General features: G+C 36.9%; 1 gene segment (V, D, J or C); it reads left to right on the top strand.

Annotated features, from left to right (window-relative positions):
* Positions 1-13,923: 13,923 nt before the first annotated feature.
* Positions 13,924-14,539, top strand: LOC119086158. The segment is given in 2 exon segments: positions 13,924-14,052; positions 14,202-14,539. Coding segments are annotated over 2 exon segments (372 nt in total).
* Positions 14,540-14,886: the final 347 nt, after the last annotated feature.

Here is a 14,886-nt window from a genome sequence, read left to right as displayed (position 1 = left end):
TTACAGCTGAATAGTAGTCTATAGATGTGGTTGCTTGAATGTAATTGTCCCACATAACTTCAGAGGGTGTGGCACTAGTAGGAGGTGTGCCTCTTTTGGAGTGGGTATGTTGTTGTTATAGGAAGTGTGTCACTGTGGGGTGGCCTTTGAGGTTTTGTATGCTCAGGGTAAAGCCCAGTATCTCAGTCAACTTCCTGTTTCCTGCAAGATTTAGGACTCTCAGCTACTCCTCCAGCACCACTTTTGCCTGCATGCTACCATGCCCAGCTACGATGATAATGGACTGAACCTCTGAACTACAAGCAAGCCCCCTCAATTAAATGCCTTCCTTATAAGTTACCATGGTCACGATTTCTCTTCACAGCAGTAGAAACCCTAAGACAATTGTGTATTTGTACCACATTTTCATTACCCATCTGTTGGCTGTTTGACATTAAGTCTGTTGTAATTTCTTAGCTATTGTGACTAGTACAGCAATAAACATATTTTAACAATTATCTTTGAAGTACGATGCTGAGTCTTTAGACATATGACCAGGATGGTATAGTTGAATCACATGATAGGTTTATGTTTACTTTTTCAGAACTCTTCACACTGATGTCCTTGGTGCTGCAACAGTTTGAAATCCCTCCCCCAGTGAATTGGGGTTCCTTTTTCTTCAGACTCCCTCCAGAATTTGATGCTAGTTGTTTCACTGAATTTGGCAATTCTGACATGGATAAGATGAAATCTCAATTTTTTTTAATTTGAATTTCACTAATTTGCAAGCATGATGTACATTTTTGAGATATTTCTTAGACACATTGATATTCTTCCTTGAAGAACTACTGTTCATGTCCTGGGCCCATTTGTTTTGAATGGTTTTATTTTTTGTTTTATTTTTACCCTTTGTTCTTTGAGATTTCTCTATAGTAGAGATATTAAAGCTTTGTTAGATTTATTTATGGGAAAGACTTTTTTTCCATTCTGTGGGTGTCCTCTTTACCAAGTTGATTGCTTCTTTAGTTGTTCAGAAGCTTTTATGTTTCATAAAGTTCTACCTGTTGATGGTCGCCTAAATTTTGGACAACTGTTATCTTATTTAGAAGTACTTTCCTATAGCTACATTAAGTAAGATATTACCATTTTTTTCTTCTGTGTTTTAGGTTTTATATTTATGTGTTTGGATACATTTGTAGCTAGTTTTTGAGTGAGGTGATAAATAAGGGTCTAATTTCATCACTCTGCATGTGTACATCCAGTTTTAATAAACTCATTGAGAGAAGGTAATTTCTTCATTTTCAGTGAATGTTTTTGACATCTTTGTGAAACATTAATTGATTAAAGTTATGTGTCCTCATGTTTATGTCTTCTGTTTTGTACCATTGGTCTACATGTCTCTTTTTCTGTCAATATCATGATGGTTTTATTACTATGGGTTTATAATATATCGGAAGATCTGAAATTGTAATTCCTCCATCATTGTTCTTTTTACTCAGGATTGTTTGCTTATCTAAGGTCTTTTGTAGTTTCATATGACTTTTAAGATAATTCTTTCTCTTTCTACAAATAATGTGATAGAAAATTTAAATGGTATTGCATGAATCTGTGAATATCTTTTGGTAGAATGGTCATTTATCCAATGTTACTGCTACCAAATCTAGTCCCTTTCACTAGCTCTTTCTTCAGAGATTTAACATTTCATTTTGAGGTCTTTCACTTCCTTGTTTAAGGTTATTCCTAGATATGTTATTTTGTTTGAGACTATTGTGAATGGAAGAATGCCCATGATTGCTTTCTTTGTATGTTTTTTGGTGGTGTATATAAAAGCTATTGATTTGTGGAAGTCCATTCTGTAGTCTGCCACATTGCTGAATATTTAATATTTTCTGTAAGTTTTCTGGTAGAATTTTGGGGAATCTCTAAATGAATAATATCAACTGCAATAGGATTGTTTGACTTCTTCATTCCCTGTTTGTATTCTAATTTCCTTTCCCTGCCTAATTTTTTCCAGCTAGTACTTCAGCACAATGTTGAAAAAAAGAGTACGAATAGTAGACAGCCCTCACTTTTCCTAACTTCTATGCAATTGTTTCAAGCTTTTCTCCAATTATGATGATTGGATTTTATACACACACACACACACACACACACACACACACACACACACATATATATATATATATATATATATATATATATATATATATATATATTATATATTACATTTTATGTCTATTCCCTCTATCATTATATTATATAGGAATTTTACCATGTAGGCACATTGGGTTTTGTCAAAGTCATTTTCTGCATGTATTGAAAAGATCATGTGATTTTTGTATTCAAGTTCATTTATGATGTTTATTACATTTTTTTCACTTGTGCATGTTGAACCATTTCTGTTTCAGAGCCCAGGCTGATTTGGTCATGGTGCCTTGTCTTTTTGATGTGTCTCTATATTCTATTTGCAAGTGTTTATTGAGTCTTTGGAGACTAAATTTATCAGAGATATTGGCCTAGAGTTTTCTTCTGTTGTTGAGTCTTTACCTGGTTCAGGTATTAGGGTGATACTGGCTTCATTGAAGTAGTTTAAGACTGCACATTTTGTTTTTGATTTTCTTGTTTGTTTTTAGTTGACTTAGCAGGACTAGATGCTGGCTGTTGATCTTTAAAGGTCTACATAGAATTTGTCTATGAGTCCATATAGTCCTTGGGGTTTCTTTTTTTTTTCTTAAGATGGAAGAATTTTAATTACTATTTCAAGCGCTTTATTTGTTCTGCATCTGTTCAGGTTGTTGACTTCTTGGTTTAATTTTTTTGGATGTTTTGGCAGAATCAAGAGAAGCATCTATTTATTTTAGATATTCTAGCTGTATGAAGCACAGATTTAAAAAATATTCGCTTACAATATTCTGAATTTCTTTGGTGTGTATTTGTAATTTTTCCATTTCCTAATGATTCAGTTAACCTGGGTATTCTCTTTCTATCTTTTGTTTGTTTTGCCCAGGCAGTTTTGTTTATCTTCTAAAAAAACCTGCTCTTAGATTTGTCAATTCTTTATATTGTTTTCTTTGTTTCAGATTTGTAGATTTTGCCTTTGATTTTCAGGATTTCTTGCCATGGAATGGTTTGGATTTGGTCTGTTCTTATTTCCAACATTTCAGTTGCATCATTACACTATTTATTAATGCTAATTTTGATTGTTTTTAATGTAAGCACTTACAGCTATAAATTTTCTGCATAGGACTATCTTCAATATATCCTGGAATATTTTTTATTTAATTAACATTTTTATCATCTATTTTACATACCAACTGCAGCTTCCCCTCTGTCCTTTCATCCCATTCCCTCCATCCTGCCTCCCATCTATACCCTTTCTCATCCACTCATCCTCAGTCTCCATTTAGAAAGGGGCAGGCCTCTCATGCTTGAACATGAGGCTTGAACAAAGCATGGCACATCAAATTGAGGAAGGACCAAGCTCCTCCCTCTGTATCAAGGCTGGACAAGGTAATCCAGCATGGGGAACAACTATCACACACATGCAGAGAGAGCCTATGTTGGTCCCATGCAGGCTCTTTAACTGTTAGTCCAGAGTACATGATTTCCCACAAGCTCAGGTGAGCAGACTCTGTTGGTTTCCTAGTCATGACTTTAATCCCACACTGCTTAGTTGTGGATCTCTGCATCTGTTTCCTTCAGTTACTGAATAAAGGTCTCTGATGACAATTAGGGAAGTGACCAATCTTATTACATAGATGGGCAGTTTAGGCACCCTCTCCACTATTGATAGGGATTACCTGGGGTCATCCTTGTGGATTCCCAGGAGTTTCCCTGGCACACGGTTTCTCTCTAACCCTGAAATGCACCCACATCAAGATGTCTCTTTTATTACTCTCTCCCTCCATCCTGCCCTGAACCTGTCTCCTGTACCCAACCTGCACAACCTACTCCCATCCCCCCAGTACTACCTACAATTTACCCAGGAGATCTATCTATTTCCCTTTCCAAGGAAAATCCATGTATCCTTCTTTGGGTCCTCTTTGTTATTTAGCCTCTCTGGGGCTGTGGGTTTTATTCTGTAATCCTATACTTTACTTCTAACATCCACATATGAGTGAGTATATACAATGTTTGTCTTTCTGGTTCTGGATTACCTCACTCCAAATGATTTTTTTCTAGTTCCATCATTTGCCTGCAAATTTCATTAGGTCAATGTTCTTTACAGCTGAGTAATACTCCATTGTGTAAATGTACCTCATTTTCCTTATTCATGTTTTGGTTGAGGGGCATCTAAGTTGTTTCTAGGTTCTGGCTACTATAAATAATGCTGCTATCAACATAGTTGAACAACTTGCCTTGTGGTATGATTGATCCTCCTTTGGGCATATGCCCAAGATAAATATAACTGGGTGTTGAGATAGACTGATTCCCAATTATCTGAGAAACTGCCCTATTGATTTCAAGAGTGGTTGTACAAGTTTGCACTCTCACCAGAAATTGGGGAGTGTTCCCCTTACTCCACATCCTTTCCAACATAAGCTGTCATCATTGATTTGATCTTACCATTCTGACAGGTGTAAGGAACAGGAAGACATTTATGTATTCAGGAAGGGGAAGGTTTTAAAGATTGCTGTGTATAAATTTCATTCCTTCTTTTATGTTCACTGTGTGACTTAATGAGCATATGTAATATGTTGGTAATTATATCTGCTGTCATCACCCTCATCATCACTAACTCTGCTGGAAGTATATTTCTGAGATAATTTTACTATTGTTTCCTCAGTTTGGGATTCTATTAAAAGACTTGGAAGTCAAAAGCAGAAAGTTCAATATCTGTAAGCATCTGCATATAGATGAATGAACTGGTAGCATGGCAAGGTGTAGATGTAACTGTCTTGTTAAGTAAGAAACACAGAGCCAATGCAAAGATGAAAGCCCAACAGGTCAGAGCTAAGAGCTAAAAACCTTACCCTTCACTGCTGCTGCTGCCCTCTTCAGCCAAGAGACCTACATCCTGTGTATCTGTCATTATATAGACTTTCTGTTCTACCTTCTCATTGGTTGTAAACCCAACCACATGACCTCTTCATCACTGCCAATCTATACAGATCTCCAGGTCTTCTATGGTTGGTATTGAGATTAAAGGTGTGTGTGTCTATGCTGGCTGTATCCTTGAACACACAGAGATCTGACTAGCTCTGCTTCCCAAGTGCCTGGATTAAAGGCATGCACCACCACTGCCCAGCTTCTGCTAAGGCTTGCTATTAGCTCTGACTCCCAAGCAACTTTATTTATTAACATACAAATAAAATAATTTTTCAGTACAAATAAAATATCACCATAGCAAGGACTAAAAAAATCACAAAGAACATGTTATAGTGAGTCAAGTATATCAGAATAGCAACACTATATTTGCTGGATATGCCTCATGGCATCAGGCTTTGGAGGCTCGATACCTTAGGCCCTCTGTCTAAATGAGCATAAGAGAAACCCCATCTCTAGTGTCTACTTCCTTGAAGTAACAGAATTCCTATATTAGTCAATTTTGCATTACCATAAGCAAAATAAACTTTTATAAAAAACTCTTTAGAAAAAGACTTATTTGAAACATGTTATTAGAGATTTAAAATCCATCACATTCTGGAAGATTCTTTGTAGCCCCTCAGTTAACATCACCAAGGGCCTGAAAGCTTAGATCAAGAACAGAAATGGACATCATAAGTAATACGTACCAAGGACTTTCCTCAAGTGAATACTTCCTTAGTAAATCTATGCCAAAGTTTAGAATCTCCTTGCTTACTTTTATTTTTCTTGCTGTAATAAACTCCATGACCAAAACCAACTTGAATAGGAATTAGTTATTTTCAGCTTACAGCTTACAGTCTATCAGGGCAGGAATTTAGGGCAGGTACTTGGTGGCAGAAGTCATGAAAAAAAATGTGTTTTTTGGTTTGCTTCCTAAGGATTTCTAAATTTGCTTTCTTATTTAACCCAGGACCATCTTTACCAGGATGGTATCACCCACAGTGGTCAGAGCCATCCCACTTTAACCATCAATCAAGAAAATCCCTCACAGACTCACATACAGGCCAGGTGATATAGGCAATCCCACAGTTAAAATTCCTTCTCCCTGATTGCTCTACCAGCAACAAAACAGAACAACAAAAACAGCCTGCATACTTCCAAAATAGGACTTAACCTGGAATCAAGTTTTAAACTCTAAGCCTCATGAGACATTTGAGCTTTAAACCACTGCATTTTACAAAGCTTTCAAAGGTTCTTAGAACAAGTGATTGTCCAGTGCTCATGTCACCCACACTAAGGTGTGAGAAACCTACCGAAATTTAGGAGCCTGTCAATGAGGAGATAGGCTACAGAATACTTTCTTAGAGGAGTAATATAAACAAGGCAAGTATGAAAACACACCAGTTACGGTGAGCTGCATCATATTTCTGATCCACATGATTTTACTTTGTGTATATCTACTATAAGACATAATATCTGTGAATATGGACAGAAATTATTCTAAGGAACTCATACACTTTCCATACTTTTGCATCGATGTTTAATAAGCCTTCTCATTAATCTTTCCTGATGTTTTCATAGCAAGAAGTGGGGTGAATGTGTGCTGATGACTGTGTATCTGACTGCATTTGTACAATTATTCATTTTTCTATGAGTACACATAGTGAGGAACCCTCCAGGTTTTGGCTATCCATAAGTTTTTTCCAAGCACATGAGGATTAACACTGATCCTCACCCTTGGGGTTATTCCTCTGATCTCTGACTTGTTCTATTACATGTCTCTCCACCAGGGGCAATAAAACATATTTATCTTGTCAAGGTCACCAGCCTTAGTGCTGAACACCATTGTAAAACTAGGAATAAAAGAAAGATTCCCAGGCTGTTGATCTTCTTAAGCATCTTCTAGTGTCTTCAGGTCTTTGATCACATCTGTTAGCTTGGTCTGAGTACATTTCTTTGACACAGACTCTGAAAGCTGTTGAATCTGAAAATTCAATGTCTTTAGATGGGAGAAATCTACCAGATGCTCACTCCTGTTTATAATAACAGTCATGGCTGAGGAAGATTAAAAGCCTAAGGTCCTATTAAAATCAGCATGAGGCAGAATTTTGGATTCATGATAGATGCTACAAAACCAATATTGATATTTCCTTCTGTTTCAAAATGAAGGTTTAGCCATATATGTCATTTGTGGAAATATCTGTAGATCAAAAATTGTCACAATGCACTGGTTTTCCCAGGGCTTTATTGCTCAGAGCTATTTGATTAGACTGTAATGAATAAGCAAAGCCATTGTTGAACAACTGTCAGATAAAGGAGGTGGAAGATCTGGGCCTCAGATTTTCTGATGTACATTACAGTCATCCTTAGCTGAGCTTTATCACAGAAAAGATAAATACCACACACTACAGAGTAGAACCTGTCATCCATGTCTAACAAAATGGGTTTGCTGATGCATTCTGGCAACTTGCTGTCACTTTGTATCATGGGTGTGAAACAGCAGAGGCTCCAAGCTCAACTATTACATCCTTTCCCTCACAATGTATTAATTTAAAAGAAGCACCTTTCCTTCCTCCCTTCTTTATTTCTTTCCTCCTTCCCCTCCTCCTTCTCCTCTTCTATTTCATTTTTGTCACCTTTTTATCTTTGCACAGTGTGTGTGTATGTGTGTGTGTGTGTGTGTGTGTGTGTTATAAAAATATGCTAGAATCTTGCTTCCTTCTCTCCTTCCTTATTTCTTCTTCCTTTCTATCCTTTCTTACCTCCTCCTTGTCCTCTCCTTCTTCTCTGGTATCTTTATCTTCTTTGCATAATATGTAATTTGAAGACATTCTGAAATCTCTTTTTTACTAACTTCTATCTCCTTTCATCTTTCCTTCCATACTGTTGAATGAAAAAATTGTTCTCACCCAGTCTCCAGTTTTCCTGACACTTTCTAAAGGAGAAATGGTCACTATTATTTGCAGGGCCATCTCAGGTGGCATTCTTGCTAACTTCCACTGGTACCAGCAGAAGCAGAGAGCAAAGCTTAAGCTCCTGATTTTTGTCATTTCTGATCTGACTTCTGGAGTCACAACTCACTTTAGTGGCCGTGAGTCTGTGACACCTTTCTCTCTCACAATCACCTGCTTGAGGGCAGAAGATGCTGCCACTTAATACTGCCAACAGAGGAGCAGGGTCCCATTCGCAAGGTCTTCAAACTGGAGAAAAAAACATCATTCACCGTCTCAGGAATCAGCTGCCTTTCTCTCAGAAGATGCAATATGGTCAAGAATTTAATGGATATGGAACAGAATATCTCAATATTTTTGCAATGGAATTATGGAAGAGTTTTACTCAAGAAATTTAAGCAGTCCTTCTGTCCAAAGAATAGAAAAATGTGTAGATGTAGATAGTGGGATAATAAGACAAACAGAGGTCTCATCTTTATAATACCCTGTGCAGAGGCATGTTTGAGAGCTATGATTAAGATTTCCTCAGTTGGGCACTGGTCCTAAGGAGGACATCATTGAGGTTTTGGAAATATATGCAAGGCTTTAGGATTCATATTTTCATAACTCATTCCAATTTCAGGAGGAGTCACAGGTCTGCCTCAGAACAGTCCTTCATGGAGTCTCTCTGTTTCCAGGGAAAAGACCTAAGCAATGAAAGAAGAGTTCCTTATCAACTCTTCTTGGGGGGAATAATATGGATAGTGACTTACTGCATTTTTGTAGAATGTATATCACTGTGGAAATGTGATACATTTCTTTGCATGTACCTAAAAATCAGCCACTATTATAAAACTTTCACATCATGCCAAGTGATATCTATTTTATAATCTAAAGTATATGTTAAGAACATTGTATAATATAGTCTTTAAATTTTAGAATCTAGAGGTACACACTATTTACATACACTCATATACAGAGGTTACAACTATGTTCCTACATACATTGATTCACTTGAATAATTAAAAAAAAAACAAATTCTAAACCATTACATATTCTATACAATCTTCCTTTCAGATTTAAAATAATAACATCTTTCTGAATTGAAGTTTTGAGGATTCTGTGATTTTTTTTAGTATGACCTACTGCTGCTACAGCAGCAGTAGCAGCAGCAAAATGAGGGTTGATGCTACACTAGCTATGTGATAACAGTGGAAATACAAAACCTCACAATGAACCATATTAACAAAGTTACACAAAAGAGCCTACAGTTTGTTATAGAATTATGGAATGCCTTCAGATTGGATGCCCTTGCCACAATATGGCCAAATACAAGTTCTAATCCTTTACATTCTTAGGATGTACCAAAAAGTAAGTATAAACTGTATTATATATATATATATATATATTATATATATATATACATATATATATATATAAACTGTATAATATATATTATATAAACTGTATAATAGTTTTCCTAATCTATGTGGTTTTATCTGATGTTCCTCAAATGTGTATTGAATGTGTTGGAAGTAATAAATTATGTACTCCATTATCTTTTGCAACTATGTTTAATACAATGTGATTAATGTATCCTAACTGACTTCCAAGCTTAGATTTATTTCCTGAGAAAGTTTGGGTCTCATGTATCTCTGACTGGCCCTAAGTTGTAGTGAATAATGACCTTGAAATTCACGCACCCCCACTTCTAACTTCCAAGATCTGGGACTACAGGAATACACCACTATGCCCAGTTCATGGAATGCTGGGACTGTAATCAGGGTTCTTTTTACATAGTAGGCAAGAAGTTCATGATTAAGCTACATCTCCCTGCATATTTTGTTACTACTTGATAGCAAGAATTAGATTGTATATGTATTTGTTTCTGTAGATATTTGAGTAATATGGGCCATGCATAAATTTTTACTAATCCTGCTGATCATTCACAGGAAGAATCTGTCCCAGATTTGGTTCATTAGTTTTTGCTGAGTACATTACAGTTTTCCACAAATCATTCTCAACACTTTTGGTACCACATTTGGAAAAAACTCAATACTGTCCATTTTAAAATACTCTCTTCAACAGAAAAGGTAATAATAAATGTCTATCCATTCAAAATCACTAGATTTGCCCTCCAAACACTGTGCCACTAAGGACAAGAGAAGTTTCTAATATCTGATTCGGGTTTGGTTTGCAGCATTTCTCCTAGACACTTCCCACTTATTCGAGATTGGTCCTAGCAAGTTACTTACCCACTGTTAGTCAGTGAAGACTGGAGATCCTGGCCATGCCTTATGACACAGATGGAGAAAAGCCTGTCTTAGGGCTCCAGCCCTGAACCATGATCTCTTCCTGGTTTGCCGGAGGAAGGGGGTTAGTGTGACACCTGCTTCTTTTTCCCTTCACCCATTGTAGTCCAGTGCAGAGCTGATGCAGATACTGAACTGAAGATTTTTATAACCTGAATGGAGGTTTCTGGTTTACATCCCAAAGAGTTTCCAAAGTTGAGAACATAAAGGATATAGGAAGAAAGCATGCCAGTAAATCAGAAAGAAAACATGTTAACCTAATTCTGCTGACATCCAATTCTCCAACCTGATCTCAATGGATCATTATAGAAAGTGAGATCTGTGAAAGGCATGCCATTTGGTTGACTGTCAAAAAGTCTCTTTTGTCCATTTTTCCAATCTTGACTATTGCTAATGGTATAAATCTGTGAAAATGAACTTTTTAAATTGTTTTTCTCCCTTTTGGAGACTGACCACAGATTCTTAGAAATGAGACAGGAAACCACGTCATTTCTATATTTGGGGCCATGAAGTAACTGAATGTGAACCAATATGAATGTGAACTTCATGATCTCCAAAGCTTCTTGTCACTGTTGTGGGAAGGATCTGAAGACTTGTACTTTCTCCACACTAAATAAAGTAGCACTTTACCATGTGTTTTTCTTATGTCATTCTCTAGTCAAAATGTAGACAGTATTCAAAGGAACCTGACTCATGATATTAGAATTAGGCAAACCCTAATAGTGGTAATGTGTTTTCCACTGAGTAATCCATCATTTTACATACTTCTTTGGATAATACAATATGTATGCAATGGTGGTTTAAACAACAGTCCAAGAACTAGATTGTAGTTTGACTGTATTGTTATTTTCTCCATGGCAATAGCATGTGCTGGAAAAGAAGCTTTAAAGGAGTGTGAAGGATGACAGGCTTGGTTATTTTTATTATTTTGTATTATATCTTGTTACCAATAATAACTGTTGGGATATTCTGAGAACCTAATTTCATGAAGGAAGTGAAAGTAGAGGCAGCCAGCTGAAAGCACTCAGATACTGTGTCAATCCAACCATGAAAAAACAGCTGTGTCTCAAGTGAAGTCCTAATTCCCAGAGAATAAGACAGAAGAGTGGCTTCTCCATTGAATGCCTCAGGTGTGGGACAGGTAAAGCACACATAAAGACTGACTTTCATCATCTTTCCTGACATGGGATGTGGATAACAATAAATTCAGCCCTGCTGGTATGTAGAGAACAAATACACTCCATATAATCACTGTGTGGGTGAGTGTTCTGTGCCATGGTTATGAGAAATGCAGCAAAGAAGGTGAAAGTCAGGATGTGGTGGGTGATGTGAGTTTAAGAACAGATAACGGAAAGGGAAAACAATGAATGTGACTGTATATTTGCAAAAGGGCCATAAGCCACCTAAAATTACAGTTTTTAGGAGATGGTTAGAAAGATGGCTCAGCAGTTAAGAGCACTCCTTGTTCTTACAGAGTAATGAGGTTTAATTCCCAGTACCCATGTGGAGGTTTGAAATCATTTCCATTCCAGGGGAATATCACCCTCATTTGACCTCTTTGGTATCCAGACATACTGGTATTGCACATGCAGCAAAATTGTCAAATACACAAAAACCATAATATTTAAAACCTTAATTATAATTTCCATTAATATTCAGAATATTCAGATTAGTATCCAAATAAATAACATTGCCACATCAACTGTATATTTTCAAATCAGTTGCTGCCAGCTGTGAAATAAATTACACTTGTAATGCACTCTGTATGTTTGTGAGCATGATTTTATTGCTTAAATAAAATAGACACATATGGTATCAGTACATAAAATATATTCATATTAATGCACTGAATTAGCACAGAGTGCACAGATTTTTATCTCAATTGCAAACTTTTTGATATATCCCTCAATCCAAAATCTATGGCCATATACATCAGAGTCGCTCCTGTAATTGATTCACAGGTCAATCAGTTTCTGAACATACCCATTTATCTATTGTTTCTGATACCTCCCCTGTGTCCATCATCATTTTTCTGGCCCTAATTGTGTGTCTTTCTAATCCTGTATGATCTCTATCTCCTACATAATGGTTGTCTGCACATGGAAAACGCCTCCCATTCTACCTCTTAGTACATTCATCATAACCTTACTCCTGATGTTGACACATTCTAGACCTCACTTTGGCTATAACTCCCTTTGATTACCTTCTATAAACCCTTTCTTACATGTTTTTCCTCACCATGCATCTTGTGTCCCTGTGTCCAAAATGTATAGAGAAAAGTCCTTTTAATATCTGAAAGAAGGGCTGAAGAGATGGCTCAGCCGTTAAAGGCTACGCTCACAACCAAAAATACAATATCTGAAAGAAATATGGTGCCCATATCATTTGCCAGTTTGAAACTCTTTTACAATCAAAGACACGAGGGATAATTTCTGAGAGAAAACTTATATTCCTTAAAGACAATAATTTGTAATAATGAGGGATAGAATTCAGCTCTAATAATTGAAGCCTCACAGCAACTTTGGGCATAGATATAATCCCAGCATACTATAGAAAAAATTTACATACCCAGATGCAAGGGTAGAAAACCTATGACCTTGTTTGGTCTTGATAGAAGTTGTTCTTATGTAGCTGAGCTGTGACAAATGAGTAAAATTAAATTGTTTACCTGAAAAGATATTTCAGTTAGATGAGATTTCATCCTTCCTTATGAATCATGTCTTCAAGTAGTATTCTGTTACTCTTGTGGGAATCATTGTAAGCATGGAGCTGCGTGGGAAGTTGTGGAGCTAACTCCCAGTGGATTCATCTATACAATACTTCCATACCCAAGGCTCAGGGAACACTTTTGAAATTTGGATGGAAATATTGTAAGAGCAATAGGATCAATGAGTTTGCTGTGAGATTTTTGCCTCCTAGTAACATCAGGAGATATACATGTAAGGTTTCACCAACATTACTAACCAAATATGAGCTGAACAGTGAGGACTCAAAGAACATGCCAAATTTTGATTCTCCACAAAGGATTATAGACAACTGAGTAAACCTGGAATCAGGAGAAGTGCTTCTTCCCAAGAGAGAACACACCAGTTTGTTTTCCTGTGACCCAATGATCAGCCCTGAAAACATTCATACAAGTTTCATTATTTAGACTTAACAGTTTATACTTAGGAATATTCATGTATATACAAGTATAGATATGCATACATTAACAAAGTAAAGAAAAACAAGGCCGTGAATTTGAAGGAGAGTCAAGAGATATATTGTAAGGTTTTAAAGTGAAGAAAGGAAGGAAAAATGCCTTAATTAAAACAAAATCTCACAAATAAATAGAAAAAAAGAAGTAGTTGCCTGGCCTCAATAACATCGGCAGCTACCTATGAAAGGATCCTGTAAGGATTTATGTAATTTCTAGAAATGTACCATAACTTACAGTCCCTGTTATGGGGGGAAACATAACACAAAAATTCTACATTGAACATGACAGAAATAAAAATAAAGTGCAACTCTTAGCATGTTGTTGTTGTTGTTTGTTGTCCAAAGAGGAGCATATTCCCTATAAATAAACCTGTACTGCCTTTCTGATCTGAGACATAAGAGGACTGCAGGCTGTAATAAGTCACCAAGTTGGCCACACCTGCAGCTGCACTCAGTCATTGCTGATTTGCATGTGCCCTGAGCACGCCCGATCTCGTTCTTCATAGTCAGGTCACATCCTGTGCTGGAGTCAGCCTCACACAGTCACAGCACAGACATGAGGGTCCCCACACAGCTCCTGGTGTTGCAGCTGCTCTGGCTCATAGGTAAGGAATTTTAATTTCTATGAAGAAATTTCCAAATGGCATTGTGAATTTATTCAACTGAGTCTGGTCTGTATTTCATTGTCTCTGTGGAAATCTTTTTGTAATAGAATTAACTCTATACAAATTTATTCTCAATTTTCCAATCTCAGGTGCCAGATGTGACATCCAGATGACACAGTCTCCAGCCTCCCTGTCTGCTTCTCTTGGAGAAAGTGTCACCATGACATGTCAAGCAAGTCAGAACATTTACAATGCTTTAGCATGGTATCAGCAGAAACCAGGGGGACCACCTAAGCTCCTGATCTATAATGCAAATAGTTTGGAAGATGGGGTCCCTTCGAGATTCGGTGGCAGTGGATCTGGCACACAGTATTCTCTCAAGATCAGCAGCCTGCAGCCTGAAGATGTAGCTATTTATTACTGTCAACAGTATAGTAATTTTCCTCCCACAGTAATACAAGTCATAACATAAACCCCCAAGGAAGCAGAAGTATGTGGCCTGGCTGCCCCAGATGTTCCTCCTGGTGAGTCACCTCCTGAAACTGTTTCTTGGACGTTATAGCATTTTTAACATAGCTTATGATTATTGTTTTTTTTTTTTTTGCAGAAGAGCCTAACCAGTCTTCTCTGTAATCTAATTATCATTCTTTCACTTCATCCCAAGCACTACAGAGTACCAATGTCATTTCTACATTAAAAGAGGACAGAGCCATTCCCTGTGAGGAGTCTGAGATGTATCACCAGTTGGGACTCATACAAAAGAGTGGAAGCTCTGTGGATATTCCAGCAAATTTCTTTATGTACAGAAAGTTAACTTATAAATGCCAGTATTCA

The sequence above is a fragment of the Peromyscus leucopus genome, chromosome 3 (assembly GCF_004664715.2).
Source record: "Peromyscus leucopus breed LL Stock chromosome 3, UCI_PerLeu_2.1, whole genome shotgun sequence".
NCBI classification, from domain to species: Eukaryota; Metazoa; Chordata; class Mammalia; order Rodentia; family Cricetidae; genus Peromyscus; species Peromyscus leucopus.
The sequence above is the reverse complement of the archived record's forward strand: the minus strand, read 5'-3'. Positions and strand labels throughout refer to the sequence as shown.